The sequence below is a fragment of the Emys orbicularis genome, chromosome 16 (assembly GCF_028017835.1).
Source record: "Emys orbicularis isolate rEmyOrb1 chromosome 16, rEmyOrb1.hap1, whole genome shotgun sequence".
NCBI classification, from domain to species: Eukaryota; Metazoa; Chordata; order Testudines; family Emydidae; genus Emys; species Emys orbicularis.
The window spans coordinates 5531501-5552382 of NC_088698.1; the positions used below are offsets into that span (position 1 = coordinate 5531501).

The following is a 20882-nucleotide window of genomic DNA, read 5'->3' on the forward strand; positions in this document are numbered from 1 at the left end:
TCCAGTCCATGGCAGTAGCTGTAACATGCAGCTACACAGAAAAGAGGAAGCGCCACTTCCCACCCCCAGCCCTGCGCCAGGCGGCCCTGTGGCCTGAGAAGCGGGTTTGCTGTGTCGAAAGAAGCCCGAGAAGCCTCTGGCATTGCAACGGCATCCACGGCTGCCTGTGAAAGGCAGGGCAGGTTTGCAACCTCCAGCCCAGAGCTAGGAGGCTCAGGGATTGCAGCAAAGCGCAGCTGGCTTCCTTGGCGAAACGCAGCAGCAGGTGGGCAGGCGAGCCTGGCACTCAGCATCTTCATCAAGGAGCCGTCAAAGGCCGGAGCACCCCCGGGGAAGCGTGAAATAACCAATAGCTTGGGCTGAGGAGGGACGAGCAAGCGGGAGCAGAATCCGACCTGCTCGCTGGGCAGGTCCTCGTGCCGTGAGCGGGGAGCCAGGGACCCCAGCCGAGTGCAATTGGCACAAGCTGTCTGGGGGCTGTTATTTGATGGGCAGCTAGACCGATCTCAGCAACGCCTGGCTCCCTGCCATGTCCTGCCAGCTCCTGATTGCCTCTCAAAACCGGTTTGAGCGAAGGACCTGGACCGAGGGCCTCAAAGACCTTGACTACCACAGAGGAGATGCCGCATCAGCAGATACAGGGCAAACTTCCCCACCCAGCTCCTTCTGCCCACTCTGACCTAGGAAACCCATTTCAGGGGGAAGGAGACAGCTTGGGCTCCAGGGCTCACTCACTCTTCGGCTTCTCCACCCAGATGGACACCTGTGTCCTGACCTGAGATCCACAACTCACTTCACACAGGCCTCTAGACAGCCGTCAGGTGGGGCTAAGCTTCAGCTGCTGCCAACATCAGGGGCTGCCGGCCAGCATGCTGAGAAGGGAGGGAACTCCAAGGCTAGAGGGGGACATTTACCCCATGCAGAGGGTCAGCACAAGGCCGATGGTTTGAGTGGGATTTCAGTGACACTTTGGCACTCTGCAGGAGTGGTTTCCACCCTGGTCTATACGAGAAACTCATACCAGTAAAGCTGTGTCAGTTCAGAGTGTGAACAATTCACACACCCCCCTCTGTGACCGACATAGCTGTGCCGGCAAAAGCCCTAGTGTAGATGCAGTTCGGCAGGCAAAAGAGGCCTTTTGCCAGGGTAACTTACTCCATTTGGGGAACGTGTTTAAATTACACAGGCAAGAGAACTCTTGCCAGTATAAGCCCCAGCTCCACGAGGGAGTCTGCCAGGATATTTCTTCTAGTACTAGGATATCTCTTCTCGTACTAGAGTGCGGACGTGGCCTGAGACACAGTGATCAGCTTGTGCAGGGAATCGGATCCTCTGCAGACAACATCTGGACCGGCAGCCAAGTCCCTGCAGTTTGGGGCTGGATCGGAAATAACAGGAGCGATGTGAGGCAGAGACGCAGAGGCAGCATCTCCCACTGCAAACGGGAAGAACGGAGGCCACGTCTGAGGGCAGCAGCTCTGATGAGAACCGTCTTGTTTAACCACCACAGGTCACTCTCCGCAAAACGCCTTCCTTGGGCTCTAACCAGCTCCCGGCTTTGTGCGGTCACCTCGCCGCACCGGAAGCACAAGCCCAGCCTTGAACGGAGCTGCTGGATTATTTGGACGTTGACCAGCAAGGGCACCGCACTCTTTGGTTGCCACATTCACACCCAGTGATGGTCAGACACCTTTGCCCTCCAATGCAGCAGCACTGCTAACGGGGCTAGCGAACGTTGCGGAGCAGTTCTCTTCTGTGCAGGCAGCATAGCACAGCGGGTCATCCCCAGAACTAGCCACTAGCCACCTGCGTCCTGCTCCTGACTGAACCCCTCACCTGCCTGGTGACCTCAGTCAAGTCGCTTCCCTGTGCCTCAATCCCCATCTGTGACGTGATGGGGATGATGCCCTGGCCTGCTCCTCTAGACATCCAGGGATGGTGACGCCTGATGGAAGTGCCAAGCGCGAGTATTACTTATGGCAGCTCAGCAGAACGAACTCCACAGAAGTAGGATGAGAGTATTTTCCCAAGGGGCGGCCACTCCAGCCTCCATTGTGCTGGCAACGGAGGCATCAGCACGGTGGACCTTTGCTAGCAATGGAGAGGTTTGGTTCACCCTAATCAGAAGAACTTGGGACACAGACCGCTCTGCCTCATGGGGGATCATGCGTCCAAGGCGCTTACCTCCGTCTCAGCTTACCCCCATCACTGCACTCACAGTGGGGACGAATCCCTTTGCTATTTAGGACAAACCCTGTGCCTCAGCACCAAGCCTATGTCCCTTGGTCTGACCTCAGAGTGGATGCTCTGGGAGGTTAGAAGTCAGTCTGCTCAGACCTTAGGAGTCAGGAAAAAAATCAAGGGAGCCCTTTGGGAAATAAACCTGTGCGGGCTCGCCTCTCCCGCAGCACACAGGCAAGTGTAACTCGACGTGAATGCTGCTCTGGGTGGGAATGGAGCTCAGCTCTTCCTATATCTATCAAATTTCTTCTTGAATCTACAAAAGCCTTGTGCATCTTTTGGCAACCCCATCATCTAACCCCCTTCCTGTCCAACTTCCATTGCTGTTTCCCAGCTAGGTGTGAATGTACTCCGCACAACTCGCCAGAAACAGATTTCACAGCTCGAGGAGAACGCAGTCATTCCTGGTTCTGTGGAAACATGGTATTTCACGGCTCCGTGAGAATGTCCCATTTCGCAGCTCTGAGAATACCTCTGAAAAACAGCTGCATGAGATCCCCCCATTTCAGAGCTCTGAGAACCCCCCATTTCACGGCTCTGATCAGGCCCCATTGCATGGTTCCGGGAACAACCCATTACACAATTCTGAGAATGCCCCATTTCACGGCTCTTAGAAACCCCTGATTCACAGCCATGTGAGAACACCCCATTTCACCGCTGTGTGCTCTCCATTTCGCAGCTCTGAGAAAGCCCCATTTCATGGCTCTGAGAACACCCCATTTGATGGCTGTGTTTAAAATGTCCCTTTTCACTCCATTTCATGGCCGGTGAATACACTTTCCCTCTAGGTCTGCGTACACATTACAATTATTGGAGAAAGACAGCGAAGAGGGGAAGTTGCTTCTTGTATTAATTACATTCCACCTCATTTGCTCAAGAACTGCACTGGGAACACATGAAGAATTACAACATTAATTAGGGAGTAAACGACCCCAGCTCATAACAATAGTCTCCTGGCCTTGGCAGCCATTTGCTAATAATGAAATGCACCAGATTTCCTTGCAAAACGTAACAATGGGAAGCGGCACGTTCTGGGTTTAATATTTCTCTTCCAGCGCAAAACATCCTTCTTTCCTGCTCTCTTTGTGGCCTTGATCTCCCATCTGAGCCCCTACCACTGATGTCACCAAGACTTCAGGGCCTGACCAGACTGGCTGCATTCAGGGACCCGGATCCTTTCGCTCCAGCTGAAATGGCTGAAGTGCTGCTCCGGGTGGCGCCTGTCGATGTCACACCTCAGAGCAATGGCCAGAGGCTATTTTCTCTTCCTCTGCAGCTCTCCCCAAACCAGGGACCCAACAGCCTGTGCATCTTGACACAATCAGCAAGCTTATTTGAAGAATACTTCATTCCTCAGAGTCTAATTTTCTGCTGTATAAATAATACATCAGCAGCAGCAGGCTCTTCAAAAACAGATGAACATTCGCACTGCCATCCTACTGTGAAAAGCCTTCGCAGAGGGGTTTTCACAATAGCCAGCCCCCAACAGCACTGCACCACCTCTCACACCCGCTGATTCAACTAACAGGGATGTGAGATGGGAACCACACGTGTGGGTTTCACGCCCCCCTGTGAGATCGCACCTTCTGATGAGCGTGGCGTTCGCGCCTCTGGGTGTGAGCGCAGGGCTCACAGGAATAAACAGTGCCTCCTTTTGAAACAAAACACAGCTGCCAGTTAGGTTGCAAAGCCCAGCCTTTGTTAGCAAGCACCAGAACCACAGGGCCTGTGCAGCCTTAAGTCTGTCCCCCTCTGCGTGTACACTACGATACAGTCTTCACCAACAGAGAATCATAGGACTGGAAGGGACCTCGAGAGGTCATTTAGTCCAGTCCCCTGCACTGAGGCAGGACTAAGTAGTATCTAGAATCATAGAAACATAGAAGATTAGGGGTGGAGGAGACCTCAAGAGGTCATCTAGTCCAACCCCCTGCTCAAAACAGGACCAACCCCAACTAAAGCATCCCAGCCAGGGCTCAGCCCAGAGCCCCCTCCTACACTCCGAACCCCTCAGCCCCACCCCAGCCCGGAGCCTGCACCCCCTCCTGCACCCCAATCCCCTGCCCCAGCCCGGTGAAATTGAGTGAGGGTGGAGGACAGTGAGAGACAGAGGGGGGGGGATGGAGTGAGTGGGGGTGGGACCTCAGAGAAGGGGTGGGGCAGGGGCAGGGCCTCAGGGAAAGGGCAGGGGTGTGGCCTCAGGGCAGGGGCGGGGCAGGGGTGTTTGGGGTTGTGCGATTAGACAGTTGACACCCTAGTGGCAGCTGCAACTTGTTTTTAACTGTTGCATGTAATTTCCTATTTTCGTTTAAAGCAGATATCCCATCATGTGACACCACTACCTCCAGGGCCTTTCTAGTCACAGAGAAGGCTTCTACCATGGGAACTAAAGGAGCCCCAGTACGAGGCTGTTATCCTGTGTGTGGATCAGCCACCGGCGTGAGTGGAAGCATGTGCGCCTGCAACACACACTTTGTCAGTGGCCTCCATGAATATTTGTCAATGGAAGGAGAACCTGGGAATCAGGAATCCCGGGCTTTATTCCCGGCTCTGGAGGGAAGCTAACCCCCGAGACTGGGCACAGACAAATCTAGGCACTTTTAAAAAGTTACTGCAACATGCCGGACTGAAAGGGGTCGAGGACATTCTCCAGTTCAGGGCAATAATGGCACCATGTCCCACCCGACGCCGTCACCCACGCTCCTTGGGGTCACGTCCAACAGATGTGCAGTGAGTTATTATATGCCCCCGAGTCATTGCTTAGCTAACCCATACATACTGGGCAAGATCCCTGGCTGGTGTAAAGCAGCGTAGCCCGTTGGCTTCTCTGGAATCACGTCCATTCACACCAGCTGGGGATCTGGCCCATTGTCCTTTTATTCCTTTTCTCTTCAATCCATCCTTGCAACCCTTTGGGCTTTGCAGACAAATATCAGGAACCAGCTGGATCTGCCTGTAGTCACTAAAACCAGCCAGTGTAGCATGAAATCCTGGAGTCTGCCTGGGCTCTCGTACCACAGCCCTGCCTCCGAAGAGTCAAATCATTAGCTGCCTCGGGATTAGGCAAGTGCCGGCGATGTTCTGAATTTGCGGGGGTTTTAAAAGGCTTGCAAAGGAGAAAGGAAAAGTGTTACTTTCCCTGCCTGTCAGAGAGGGGCTGGCTGTGGGGCTGGGCTGGGAAGGCAAACAAACACGCTTTGGAAAATAGAAAATGAATTTTAAAAAGGGAACCTGCAAGAGCCAATCTGAAGGGCATTTGCAGTACAAACGTTTGTATTTCTCTCAGGTGGGATTTTATCAACAGATACTGTGCAACTGCAAGGGATGCGATACCTGAGAAATAGCTATCATCTAGCCCCAAACACACCCCTCTGTTCATCTAGCTACCCACCCCATCCACATCCCTCGATCAGCTATTCACCCCATCCACACCCCTCTATCTACCCATCTATCTATCCACCCCAAACACACCCCTCTGTTCATCTATCTATCCACCCCATCCACATCCCTCGATCAGCTATTCACCCCATCCACACCCCTCTATCTACCCATCTATCTATCCACCCCAAACACACCCCTCTGTTCATCTATCTACCCACCCCATCCACATCCCTCGATCAGCTATTCACCCCATACACACACTTCTATCCATCTACCCATCATGCACACCCATCTATCTAATCTATCTACCCACCCCATACACACCCTCTGTTTATCTACCCAGCCCCATCCACATCCATCTATCTACCCATCTATCTATCCATCCCTATACACACCCCTCCATCTATCTACCCACCCCATACACACCCTCTGTTTATCTACCCAGCCCCATCCACATCCTTCTATCTACCCATCTATCTATCCATCCCTATACACACCCCTCCATCTATCTACCCACCCCATACACACCCTCTGTTTATCTACCCAGCCCCATCCACATCCTTCTATCTACCCATCTATCTATCCATCCCTATACACACCCCTCCATCTATCCATCCCCATACACACCCCTCCATCTATCTACCCACCCCATACACACCCTCTGTTTATCTACCCAGCCCCATCCACATCCTTCTATCTACCCATCTATCTATCCACCCCTATACACACCCCTCCATCTATCTACCCACCCCATACACACCCTCTGTTTATCTACCCAGCCCCATCCACATCCTTCTATCTACCCATCTATCTATCCATCCCTATACACACCCCTCCATCTATCCATCCCCATACACACCCCTCCATCTATCTACCCACCCCATACACACCCTCTGTTTATCTACCCAGCCTCATCCACATCCTTCTATCTACCCATCTATCTATCCATCCCTATACACACCCCTCCATCTATCCATCCCCATACACACCCCTCCATCTATCTACCCACCCCATACACACCCTCTGTTTATCTACCCAGCCCCATCCACATCCTTCTATCTACCCATCTATCTATCCATCCCTATACACACCCCTCCATCTATCTATCCACCCCTATACACACCCCTCCATCTATCTACCCACCCCATACACACCCTCTGTTTATCTACCCAGCCCCATCCACATCCTTCTATCTACCCATCTATCTATCCATCCCTATACACACCCCTCCATCTATCTATCCACCCCTATACACACCCCTCCATCTATCTACCCACCCCATACACACCCTCTGTTTATCTACCCAGCCCCATCCACATCCTTCTATCTACCCATCTATCTATCCATCCCTATACACACCCCTCCATCTATCTATCCACCCCTATACACACCCCTCCATCTATCTACCCACCCCATACACACCCTCTGTTTATCTACCCAGCCCCATACACATCCTTCTATCTACCCATCTATCTATCCATCCCTATACACACCCCTCCATCTATCTATCCACCCCTATACACACCCCTCCATCTATCTACCCACCCCATACACACCCTCTGTTTATCTACCCAGCCCCATCCACATCCTTCTATCTACCCATCTATCTATCCATCCCTATACACACCCCTCCATCTATCTATCCACCCCTATACACACCCCTCCATCTATCTACCCACCCCATACACACCCTCTGTTTATCTACCCAGCCCCATCCACATCCTTCTATCTACCCATCTATCTATCCATCCCTATACACACCCCTCCATCTATCTACCCACCCCATACACACCCTCTGTTTATCTACCCAGCCCCATCCACATCCTTCTATCTACCCATCTATCTATCCACCCCTATACACACCCCTCCATCTATCCATCCCCATACACACCCCTCCATCTATCTACCCACCCCATACACACCCTCTGTTTATCTACCCAGCCCCATCCACATCCTTCTATCTACCCATCTATCTATCCACCCCCATACACACCCCTCCATCTATCCATCCCCATACACACCCCTCTATCTATCATCTATTCACCCCTATACACACCCCTCTATCTATCTACCCATCTATCTATTCATCCATATACGCACACCTCTATCCATCTACCCATCATGCACACCCATCTATATAATCTATCTATCCATCCCCATCCACATCCTCCATCTATCTATTCATCCTCATGCACACCGCTCTATCTATTATCCATCCATCCCCATACACACCGAGCTATCTATATACCCATCTGTCTATCCACCCCCATAAACACCCCGCTATCTATTCATCCATCCCCATCTATCTATCTATCCATCCATCCATCCCCATCTATCTGTCTATCTACCTACCCACCCTATGCCCATTATTGTTATCTATGTCCCATGGGTAGGAACGTCAGGCTCCTGGGAAGTGCTGGTTTAGATGTGAGCTCTTCCCAGGACCAAGGAGCATCTGATGCGAGAGGAACCCGAATTGTCCCCTGCCCAGCACACTGCCCCTAGGTGGAGCTCAGTTCATGCACAGGGCGCTGCTCCTGCAGCTGGGCCCAGGGTTCTCCTGTGTGGAGTTTGAGCCCTGCCCCGTCACAGCAGGCAGGGGAGAGGAGTGCTTGGGGCTGTCTCTTTTGTCTGGGGGCAGGGAGCGAGGCAGAGCTCACAGTGAGCAGATTGTGCCAGCTGCTGAGTGTGTGCAGGGGGTCCTTTCCCCTTGGCACACCCCTCGGAGTAGACAGTCCCAGCTGCAGTCCCTGTGCCCTGAACCACAGAGCTCCTGGAGACACAAGCTACCCCCCAGGGCCAGGAGAAGAACAGAGTTTAATCTCCCCCCTGCATGGCCCAGCAGCGCTGCCTGGACACAGAAGAGGGTGCAGCCACACTCACTACATGCTGGCAGATCAGGAAATGCCCATCCTGGGGCACTCCCTGGGCAGTGCAGCTCTGTGCTGCCCACGTGGCTGATCCCGTGAACTGTGTGGCATGGAGCAGGGCTCCGCAGGGACACTAATCCGCATGGCACCAAGGGGAAGTACCCCAGCCCTACGGGAGTCCAGCCACATCCCTGCGCAGTCACCACCCCAGCCCGTGAGCCCAGGAAGGGCCGTGGCCAGTAACTGCAGTGCCCCTTGTCGCTTGGTCAGGGCTCTAAACATCCTTACTTGAGTGGGGGGCAAATGGATGTGTCCAAGCAGCCCTGTGCTGCTGGGCATAGGCTATTCTCTGAAACCCAAGATACGAGCAAGTCCTCTGGAAGAGACCGGGAGAAGCTGCCAGTTGCAGAACCCCAGACTGAGTCCTTGCTGAGGTCACATCCTGGCCTGGTTTGCCACACCTGGTCAGACCCTCTGTCCACCTTGACTGCATCCCGCCACCTTCAGTGGGCAATGCCAGAGACACACTGAGACACTCCTGCAGCAGATACCTGCAGGCAGGAGACGGCCCAGCTACAAATGGGGGCACGAAGTTACCAACCCTCCTGTGGCAGGGAGTTCCACAGGTATATGTGCTGCTTTTGGCCAGTTCTCACTGCACAGCCTGGCCGTTTCAAGCAGCAGCCCCTTAGCTCTTACATGATGTAACAGAGTGAAAGGAGGGTCTGTAGAAAGCAGAGCCATTCCCTGTCGCCTCCTAAGGCATGCCGTTTGTGCAAGGCAAATGGAAATCCAGCCCAAACACAACAGACCCAGGGCCAGTTTGGAATGGTGCTGCTGATAAATTATTCATGGGCAAGAAACGGCGTGTCCCAGGGGAGCTGGTGCGGGGAGCTGCGAATGTGGATGAGTTTGCAGCGCTGTAATTATGTAAATTGACAAATGTCTCTTCGCTGAGGAATTCTGCTAGCCCTGCAAAAGAGCAAACCCGACAAAATGGTGAGGCTGCTCCTGGACGCACACCTAACAGGGGCCTCCCAGCTGCCCCTCCATGGAGCTAAAGGGCAGCTGGCAGAATCATAGGGCTGGAAGGGACCTCAGGAGGTCATCTAGTCCAACCCCTACTCAAAGCAGGACCAATCCCCAGACAGATTTTTTTGCCCCAGATTCCTAAATGGCCCCTTCAAGGCTTGAACTCACAACCCTGGGTTTAGCAGGCCAATGCTCAAACCACTGAGCTATCCCCCTGGCAAAGGTCTTCATGCAGCTGAGGAAGCCAGTCTCCTGCAGCCCGGGGAAGCCAAAAGCACTGGGAGCATCACAGCAGCGAAGCGAAGACTGGTGGGGAGCAGCCAGGGGCCGAATCCACATCTCTGACTCCTTCAGCCGTGAGAGACTGAGGAGGAAAAATAGCCACGTGTCTGTCTGTCCATTTCTGCCACACCCAGCAGCAGGGCGTGAAGGGTCAGGAGCACGTCCTTCTGCAGGTCCTGAGCATCGGCAGAGACCCCAGTCCTGCATCCCGCCCAGCTAGCGGACAGTCCCAATGGAAAGACACCAAGGGATGGGACCCATCCCAATCCACGGCTGAAAGCGGCTCGTGGGGACACGTCCCTCGTGACCGGTGGCTCTGACGGGCTGGAGTGTTTCAGCCCATCACAATGAGGCCCTTGTGTGTCGCTGTCCATGCAGAATTGACTGTGCTCCCTGCTCTGTGGGGTCTCCAGGGTTTCTGCATGGAGACGAGGGCAATGCTGCCTTGGCCCTGGGGAAGGGGACACGTCCCCTTCCTGTGACACACCCAGCTATCTCTCCTGGTCACTATGGCCGTTCCACACCACGCACTCAATGGAGCATTTCCCGCCGCGGGGCCAGTGCGGCCATGGGCAGCGTCAAGCCCTGGTGTTCCATGGGAGGGCGCTGTGAGATGTCCCGGAGCGAGATCAGAGCAAGGCAGGCTCCGGGGGCAAGGGCTCAAAGAGCGAGTGCATGTGCGAGGAGGCGCACTGGCCACTAGTCAGCCACAGTGCGCCCCCTACAGCCAATTAACGTGAAATCCCCAGGGCTACTGCTGGATCCTGGGACAGTGCTGGCCTGCAGCTGGGAGGCTGGTGAGATGCTCAAGTCCTGGGAGTTGGGTGGGGCCCCGTAAAAGAAATGCTGAAATGCACCGATACACTTTGCCCCGGTGGCTGCCCCCCTGCATGTTGATTATGATCGTTAATGATTATGATGATTACAGTAATGTCTAAAGTCCAACCCGGATCAGGGCCCTGTTGTGCCAGGCGCTGCACAGACCCTGACTGACATCATTTCGCACGCTCATAGGGTGAGACGGATCCTGCCCCTAAAAGCTCCCATCTAGAGAAGAGACAGATGCAGGGTGATGGGGCCGAACTCCTGGGCTGAGGGTAGCAAACAGCAAGTTAGTGCCGTGATTTGAACCCCACCTTCTTCCCCTTGTCACTCCTGCCCAGTGCCTTTAGGGGAGCAGTCCCCATCGGAGGGAGGTGGATTATGGGACGCAGTGAAGGGAAGGGCTCCCTCCTTCCTGGCAGGGCTCGGGCAGACGAAGGGATGCTCTCTTGGCCTGTCCGTGGGGGCAGCCGAGGGCCCTGGGCAGGAGTCCCTGGGAAGAGGTGTTAAGCCACGTGCTGCTCCGAGGGTGGCGTCAGAAGCAGCAGCTGGCACCCCGCAAGATGCCCACGGAGAGCAGATCCATCCCCAAGTGCTGGGGATGCCCGTCATTTCCTCTGGGTTTCCATCCCGGTACCATGTTTGTCACCAGGCCCAGGAGCAGGGTAGTGCCCGGGGCATGCGGAGATTCTCCTCAGTGAGCGGGAGTGGCCTAGCAGCCCGTCCTCGCTCTCCGGTCATGGTGGGAGGGGCAGCAGTGACCCAAGGCCACAGAACTTAGCCCGGCGCTCCACGGCCCCGGCTGTGTGCCCCACGGCTCTGGGTCTGCAGGGAGCTGGTGATTCCCAGTCTAAGCTGCACTCACAGCTAGCCAGGCCCTCTGCCGAGGTGAGCAACGGAGCACTTCCCATCAGCAGAGCTCAGGGCGTGTTACACGCATCCCCCGCAGTTGTTCTGCATGGCCCCTCCCAGCAGGACCCCCCGCCAACGCGTTAACCCCTTTGTGTCATCTGAGGGTTTGTCTTCACTACCCGCCGATCCGGCGGGTAGCAATCGGTCTATCGGGGATCGACTTACCGCGTCTAGTGAAGACGCGATAAAATCGATCCCTGATCGCTCTGCCGTCGACTCCGGAAATCCACCACGGCAAGAGGCGGCAGCGGAGTCGGCGGCAGCGCGGCAGCGGTCGACTTTCCCCCGTCCTCACAGCCAGGTAAGCCGACCTAAAATACGCAACTTCAGCTACGGTATTCACGTAGCTGAAGTTGCGTATCTTAGGTCGGACCCCCGCTGTAGTGTAGACCTAGCCTGAGACAAGAACAGGAACGTGAGTCCCAGTGTCCTGTCTGAATCCCAGCTCAGGTGTAGGGAAACACCGGTGCCTCACCCTCAGGGTATGTCTACACTGGAATGTAACTCTCCTTGCGTCTACACAGCAATTGCACTAACCCAGGGTCCCAGGACCCTGTCGGGCTGGAGGGTCTCTGCTCGAGTCGAGCTGGGACCCAGACTCTGAGCCCTATTACTCTGCAGTGTGGACGCAGCCCTGCTTGACTTGGGTCTCAGGAGTTTTGACTCTAGGTAGATTGTTCTGTCAAGACTACAGAACCACCTAAGAGATCAATCCTAGCTCAGCCAGGCGTGCAGAGCTGGATGTACGAATCCTTGCGTTGGGTCTCCGGCCAGTGCTATGCAGGTCAGACTGGACTTCCTGGTCTTAAAATCCAAGCGTCTACCACTGCCTGGCCGAAGCTGGTGCCTCATGTTGCTGGGCAGCTGCTGAGTCCCACCCCAGAGCTAGCAGCATTCCAGCAAGGGGTGAGGCGAGTCCTGTATACGTCAGGCCAGACACTCACCCGCGCGTTGCCCTAGAAGTCAGTGAGAAGTGCAAGTGCACCGCTCCTGAAGGATTTGGCCCACGGCTCTGATCCTGTGTGGTGCGCAGGGAGCTTGGAGCGCTGAGCCCCTTGCAGGACAGGCAGGGCCGGTGCAAGGAAGTTTCGCGCCCTAGGCAAAACTTTCACCTTGCACCCCCCCCTCCGCCCTGAGGCGCCCCCCCGCACGGCAGCGCCCCCCCCCCCTGCCCTGAGACGCCCTCCCCGCGGCAGCTCCCCCACCCGGGGAGCCATGCGGCAGCTCCCCACCCCAGCTCACCTCTGCTCCGCCTCCTCCCCGAGCACGCCACCCCCGCTCTAATTCTCCTCCCCTCCCAGGCTTGCGGCACCAAACAGCTGATTGGCGCTGCAAGCCTGGGAGGTGGGAGAAGTGGAGCGGCGACCGCGCACTCGGGGAGGGGGCGTAGGAACGCTGTAAAACAAAAATTGGGGGCACTGTTTTTTGGAGCCCCCAAATCTTGGCGCCCTAGGCAACCGCCTAGTTTGCCTAAATGGTAGCACCGGCCCTGAGGACAGGGCCTTCTTCGGGGATTGGTCCTGCTTTGAGCAGGGAGTTGGACTAGATACCTCCTGAGGTCCCTTCCAACCCTGATATTCTATGATTCTATGATTCTTCGCCAAGTGCACTTTTGTCCTGGCGAGTCACATTCTTTTGGCTCCAGCAGTGGTTCTAGGAGCCTAATGCTGTGTCCCTTGCTCTCTGGTGCTCATCAGCTCCGGGGTTAACATTGCTCTGTGAGGACATCTCATCCCGGTAACATCTCAGCGAGGAGAGCAAGCTGTGACTGCGACCTTGAGCAGAGATCAGAGGTCACTGCCAGCTCTCCCCATTCTGCCCGGCCCAAATAAGTGAAGGCTCCATTATTCTCTGTCTCAGCACTGGAGACAGAAAGCAGCAGGCCTTTAAAAAAGACTTTCCTCATCAATCATTTACTGGATTTATGCAGCTTCACTTAGGAGCCTGATTTCTGTTTCCTCTCAATTTACTGCATTTGAATTGTTTGCAAATAGGCACGTGAATCACCGACTGGAGCAGACACAAGTTATTTTCAAGCTGCATTTGGGCAGGCCGAAGCAGTCATTTTGAGATGCAAAGGCTGTTTTTGCTACATTGCTTTTAGATCATATCTTCCTTCTCCTGGGCTACAAATTTTAGAGGTGTCAGAGTCACTTCCAGGATTCAGAGGCAGATACGGGGGGCTCAGCTCTGCACTGAGTTACACTGCAGACCACAATTTGACGCCTTTTGGGGGGGATGGGGAGAGATACATTCCCAAATCCAGCCCAGCTCCTGGGCTGGAATCCAGCTCCCAGAACACACGGGACCATCTTTCTTTCACTTTAGGTCTGATTTGCCATTCTGACCCATTCCAGGTCCTGAATCTTTAAGCAACATCCAAATGTCACGCTGCTGTAAAATCACCGTTGAATCTACTGCAGGCAAACCATGAAACTCTGCTATTTCATATGTGAAATCTTTCCTTTCGGGGCCACCGTGTTTCAGCAGCGTGGGTGGGTGGCTGGTTTAAACTTGGGATGATATTTTATTTAAACACAAAAGCCCGAGATTCCAGCTCATTTCATAGAAATCCTCTGGTGGGGAAATATGCACATATTTTCAACACAAATCTGTGCCCGAGTCCATTAATTCTCTGCTGAAACGCTTTACCTGCTGGAGCAGACGCTAATTCGGCAAGGTAAACAGAGCCTTTTAATTTCATTTTGGGATCATGGATGGAAACAAACTTCCTAACAAAAGCAAAGTAAACAGTGCTGTTGCCGTCCCTTATTAGTATGAATACGCCCCCATCATCTTATGTTGTTCTCCCAGGAACCTGCATCTGTGCGTGAAACCGGGCTGCTGGGAAGCCCCTGTTGTCGTAGGATGGTACTTGGTGCCAAGCGGGCAGCTCGTAGGGTGGGTATGTAGGATGCAGAATGCATTGTCCAGCATTCATTATGTAATGTGAGAGAGAAATGCCCTCTTCCCAGGGGGCAGGCTATTCCTCCGGCTAGGGATTGCTCACCCCCAAGCCCACTGGAATCCAGGGGAGTGGGGCAAGCCCCGTGCCCCACAGCATCCAGCCCTACAACTGCCAGAATGGAAAGAACCAGTTCTTCTGCCAAGCAGCCCTCAGTGCAAACCCCCGTGTGCACCTCCGGGGCAGGGCTCTCGGCAATGGAGACACTTAGCTAAGCGGGAGTCAATGGGAGCAGGATCCAGGCCAGCCAGGGTGCTGATGCCTATGGCCCTCTTCCCCTTGGGGGAGTTGGCGGCATGCCCGTGGGCAGACACACACACACACGTACAGCCCGTGCCCACTCACACAGCCCCATGTACTGCACACCCTCACATCCACGCACACGCATAGTTAGTGTGTGAGAGCGAGCAGCAGACTGGCCCTCCCCGTGGGGCTCCCACAGGGCCCCCATCCGCACAGAGCAACGCCCGCAAGCAGCTCTGAGTCACTCGGCCAGAGGGAGGCTCCTCACAGCTGCCCCTGGTGACTCTTGGACTGTGCAAGGGGCCCATCCCCAGGGAGTCTGGGCCCCGCATGGAGGCTCTGCCCCAGTCCCTGGTAAACCCAACACTGCCTCTGATGGCCAGGGCCATTCCCAGGGGCTCCCTGCCTGTGCCCGGCGTGTGACGTGGGCATTCGGAGGATAGGGGGTAGAGGCTGGACTCCGAACCTGCACGCACACAGCAGGGACCACGGGTGCCCTGTTCCTGCCCTGCTCCAAGCGCCGGCCCAGAATGCTGATGAGCCCCCGGCCCAGCGCCTGGCTGTAAATCCTCCCTGCTGACCTTTCGCCAAGCGCAGTTCAGTGATTTGCTGCTTTCCCTGCTCCTGCCTCCACTGTCAAGCAGGGCCCCTCACCCACCCAAGCATCTAAATCTGCCACGCGGGCAGGCTCCAGGCTCTTCCAAGCAGGTCTCTGCAATGCCCTGGCATCTCTAGGCAATGGCACATACCGTTGCTTCCAGCGCTGGCCCCTCCCACCTGCTCACACACCCGCCAAGTTCGGCCTGTGCAGCCCCGGGGGGAAACCTCTGTCCGCCGCTGCCAAGGGACAAGTTTGGGCTTCTCCCAAGGGCTGTGTGTGCCTCCTGCGGAGCACTGAGCAGAGCCTGCTCTGAGCGAGCCGCATGGCTCCCTCAACTTGGAATTGGAGGGGGGCCTGCAGGGTAGGAATTAGCTGAACTGGGGGTTGCCCCAGCTTGGAACAGCAGGGGCAGGACTGAGGGGCTTTGAAGAGCTGTGAGGGGGGAGCTCAAGACTGGAAGAGCAGGGGGGGTTGGGGGGTCACGAGGGAGGGAGATCAGCAGAGCTCAGGGCTGGAAGAGCAGGAGGGGGCTGTGGGTCAGGTTTGAGGGGCACCGGCAGAGCTGTGGGGGGGAGCCCATGGCTGGAATAGTGGGGGACATGGGCTGCGTCAGGACTGAGGGAGACGGAGCGCATCCTGAGGGACCATCCCATCTGGTGACATGGGAAACCATGTCTTGGGACTGGCCTGGGTTTTTCACGGATTCCTAGATCCCAAGGCCAGCAGGGGGTCCACTGATAGGGATTAGTCCTGCTTTAAAAAAAAAACAAAAAAGAAAAAAAAAAGAAAAAAAGGGGGGGAGGGATAGCTCAGTGGTTTGAGCATTGGCCTACTAAACCCAGGGTTGTGAGTTCAATCCTTGAGGAGGCCATTTAGGGAACTGGGGTAAAAATCTGTCCTGGGATTGGTTCTGCTTTAAGCAGAGGGTTGGACTAGATGACCTCCTGAGGTCCCTTCCAGCCCTATGATTCTATGATATCCAGCCCAAGGGGGTGTTCGGCCTCCCCTTGATCATCTTCCCTCTACAACCATTGCAAGGACCATCCGCCCAAGAGAAATCGCAGGTCTCCACCAGACATTTCCATACCATGGAGATGAGGCTTTCTCAACTTGTCTTCAGCTGGAGCAAGGGGCACCAGGCCCCTCACAATCCCATTTTGTTTCTTGTCACAGCACGCCCAACCGTCTGAGCATCTGCACACCTTCATGGCCGTGGTGGCGAGTGCACGGATTTCCTTTCCTGTGCCTAGCCACTTCTCTGTTCCATGTGTCAGGATGGATCGAATAATAATTTTATACACTCTCCCTTTTAACTTGATTGGCATCTTTTTTATCACAAAGAACTGGGGTCAGCTACTGCCATTTGAACCACGCAGCTTTGGTCTGATGCCAGGCATCAAACAGGAGGGCACCATGGTCAGCAACAGCTGACGCAGTGAAGGAATGACCAACTCCCTTAAGGCATGTCATAGAATCATAGAACTGGAAGGGACCTCGAGAGGTCATCTAGTCCAGTCCTCTGCACTCCTGGCAGGACTAAGTATTATCTAGACCATCCCTGGCAGGTGTTTGTCTGACCTGCTCTTAAAAATCTCCAATGATGGAGATTCCACAACCTCCCTCGGCAATTTATTCCAGTGCTTAACCACCCTGACAGGAAGTTTTTCCTAATGTCCAACCTAAATCTCCCTTGCTGCAATTTAAGCCCATTGCTTCTTGTCCTATCCTCAGAGGTTAAGAACAACAATTCTTCCTCCTCCTCCTTGTAACAATCTTTTATGTACTTGAAAACTGTTATCATGTCCCCTCTCAGTCTTCTCTTTTCCAGACTAAACAAACCCAGTTTATTCAATCTTCCCTCATAGGTCATCAAAAAAACCCATCAACAACGAGGAGTCCTTGTGGCACCTTAGAGACTAACAAATTTATTTGGGCATAAGCTTTCGTGGGCTAGAACCCACTTCATCGGTCATGTTTTCTAGACCTTTAATAATTTTTGTTGCTCTTCTCTGCACTTTCTCCAATTTGTCCACATCTTTCCTGAAATGTGGCACCCAGAACTGGACACAATACTCCAGTTGAGGCCTAATCAGCGCGGTGTAGAGCAGAAGAATTACTTCTTGTGTCTTGCTAACAACACTCCTGCTAATGCAGCCCAGAATGATGTTCGCTTTTTTTGTAACAGGGTTACACTGTTCACTTATATTTAGCTTGTGGTCCACTATGACCCTCAGATTCCTTTCCGCAGTACTCCTTCCTAGGCAATCATTTCCCATTTTGTATGTGTGCAACTACTTGTTAATTCCTAAATGGAGTATTTTGCATTTGTCCTTTTTGAATTTCACCCTATTTACTTCAGACCATTTCTCCAGTTTGTCCAGATCATTTTGAATTTTAATCCTATCCTCCAAAGCACTTGCAACCCCTCTCAGCTTAGTATCATCTGCAAACTTTAAAAGTGTACACTCTATGCCATTATCTAAATCATTGATGAAGATATTGAACAGAACCAGACCCAGAACCAATCCCTGTGGGACCCCACTCGTTATGCCCTTCCAGCTTGACTGTGAACCACCGATAACTACTCTCTGGTACCGGTTTTCCAACCAGTTTTTGCACCCACCTTATAGTAGCTCCATCTAGGTTGCATTTCCCTAGTTTGTTTATGAGAAGGTCACGCGAGACAGTATCAAAAACTTTACTAAAGTCAAGATATACCACGTCTACCACTTCTCCCCCCCCCCCCCCAATCCACAAGACTTGTTACCCTGTCAAAGAAAGCTATCAGGTTGGTTTGACATGATTTGTTTTTGACAAATCCATGCTGACTGTTACTTATCACCTTATTATCTTCTAGATGTTTGCAAGCTGATTGCTTAATTATTTGCTGCATTTTCTTTCCGGGTACAGAAGTTAAGCTGACTGGTCTTCTTAAGTGCCAATCTTCTAGTGCCAATCTATAAAAAGGGAAATAAGGGATGGGGGCTGTTTTGCTTTTTTGAACGGTCACTCCTGTGATGTAATTTTGTAATTTGACAACACTGCAAAATTCCCCACATATGGCAAACAAAGGCCCGGATTCTGCAGATCTTTAAGGCCCACATGAACAGCCACAGGGTTCAGCATCAGGGACTCCCATTGTATTTTGATTCAACATTTTCTCTTGCGGTGGCATAAAATCTTTGTCACGTCAAACCAAAATCAATTCCGCGTTAACAATGAAAAGTGAACCAGGCTTGCAACACATTAGCAAAGTTGTTGTGAATTTCTCTAACACGCAACCTAAAGCTTTCAACAATTGCAGCCTAAAGCTAGGCTCATCCACCCAGATTTAGGCTCCTCAATTTGGGATTGTCAAAAAGCATCTAAATGACTTAGAAGCTGGGAGGGAGGTAGCTCCCTTTTATGGACACCCAGCCAGCCAGTTAGCTGTAAAGTCCCTCTTGGTGGCTGTTCTCGGCTTGCTTTACCTGTAAAGGGTTAAAAAGTCCTCCAGGTAAAGGAAAGGGAGTGGGCACCTGACCAAAAGAGCCAATGGGAAGGCTAGAGCTTTTTAAAATGGGGAAAAAAGACTTCCCCTTTGTCTCTGTTGTTGTTCTCCGGGAAAGAGGGGAACAGGGAGCAGTTATGCTGTGAGAAGCTTTAAGCCAGGTGTGATCATAGATCATCAGATCATACCTAGAACGACTTATTTGGAGCCCCCAGATGTGTAAGTAGATCAGGAATGTTTAGAAAGATGCAATTTGGTTTATTTCTGTTTATTTCTTATAGCTAGTGGGCTCCTCTGTGCTAATCCCAGATGCTTTTGTTTACTTGTAACCTTTAAGCTGAACCCTCAAGAAAGCTATTTTTAGTGCTTAATTTTTGGAATTGCTCTTTTAAAATCTAGCAAAAGCCTAAGTTCCAGATGTATTTTTTTTCTTTTTGTTTTTAATAAAATTTACCTTTTTAAAGATCAGGATTGGATTTTTGGTGCCCTACAAGGTTTGTGCACATGTTGTTTAATTAGCTGGTGGCAACAGCTAATTTCCTTTGTTTTCTTTCTCAGCTCTTCCCCGGAGGGGCAGTGAAAGGGCCTGAGGGTAACCCACAGGGAGGAATTCCAAAGTGCGCTTTCCTGAGTCCCAAGGGGTTTTTTGACTTGGGTGATCACAGCATCTACCCAGCCAAGGTCAGAGAGAAGCTGTAGCCTTGGGAGTTTAATACAAGCCTGGAGTGGCCAGTATTAATTTTTAAAATCCTTGCGGGCCCCCACCTTCTGCACTCGACGTGCCAGAGTGGGGAATCAGCCTTGACAGAAGCACAAGTCCCAGTAACTTCACATTGCAAATTCTGATGGAGGAGCACACTCTGGTCAAAGCATTTCCGCTTCTGTGATGCGAGCGAGGCAGTTCGATATCTCAGAGGGTGGGGTGGGTTGCAAAGATAGCTCTTTGCTTATCAATTTTGTGTCTGAGTTTGTGCTGTTCTCATAGTCGGGATGTTAACGAGGTCTTTTTCAGCACAGATGAGCATTTGAAGTATGGAATGCCTTAGAAAAAGCTCTCTGTAAAATCTGATGTTCTACTAACAGTTAGGAACCAATTAAAAAACAAAGTACAAAACATCCACTTTAGCAATTGAAGACTGTGAAACAGGCAGGAAGTAAAGGACTGGCAATGTGGAAATGAAAAATCTGATTTAAATAAAAAAAATCAATTTAAATACAAAGGTCGTGATTTAAATAAATGACTATTTTGTAAACTACGATTAGTGCCCACCCTGATTTTTACGCACGTCACAGCCTTTATTACTGACTGAGGCTTCATAACCCAACCTGGGAAGGCAACCAACTAGCAGCCTTCACTAAGTCACAAAGAAGTTAAAGGGGAGTTTATAGGAGGTCACAGCAGCCAGCAATGGGACTAAAACTCCTCTCTCCAATACAGCAGTGCTACACACAAATGCCTTTCAGACTGAATGTGCCAAATATATGTGCTTTGGTTAGTCCCTCTTTAACCGCTACACCATATTTCCCTTCTAGAGCCAGGGACTGAGCCCTCCTCCAACGGCTGCATCACACAAAACAGAGCATGTGCCCCAGTAAATGAACTAGCAGAGGTCTGTGCCGGGGATCTGCAGGGCCTGGGTTCTAGCCCGGCTGTGCACTAACGGGTGGAGGTGTTTACGGCTGTGAGGGCAGAGCTCGTTCTGGTTTTGAGAAACAAGTTTACTTCAACCCCCCAAGGAGAAAACGCCCTGTGGCACAGGCTTTAGAGCGAGACATACCGATTGCCTGTGCGTCGCAGCATGGCACGCAGCGCAAGGCAGGGGTTCCCTTTCGGATGGCCATGGCACCGCATCAGGGCTAAAAGTGACAGCGGGTGCCTGGCATGGGGAGGAGATGGCAGGAAGTGATGGAGTCTGGTTAAGGGGACGAGGGAGTGGGGCAAAGCAGGCAGGGATTCTGCTTTGTCCAATTCATAGATTCCAAGGCCAGAAGAGGGCTTTGGGTGCTTGTCTGCAAGAGCCAACTTTCTCTCCAAACACGGAC

The 20882-nt window shown here is 52.8% G+C and overlaps 1 protein-coding gene across 1 annotated transcript in view; it reads right to left on the bottom strand.

The window, feature by feature from the left end:
- RTN4R (reticulon 4 receptor) overlaps positions 1-20681 on the bottom strand; it is a 54281-nt gene extending 33600 nt beyond the window's left edge. The window contains exon 1 of the mRNA XM_065417958.1: positions 20618-20681. Coding sequence (XP_065274030.1) covers positions 20618-20681 — 64 coding nt within the window. The remainder of the gene's footprint in view (positions 1-20617) is intronic.
- Between the last annotated feature and the right edge of the window lie 201 nt (positions 20682-20882).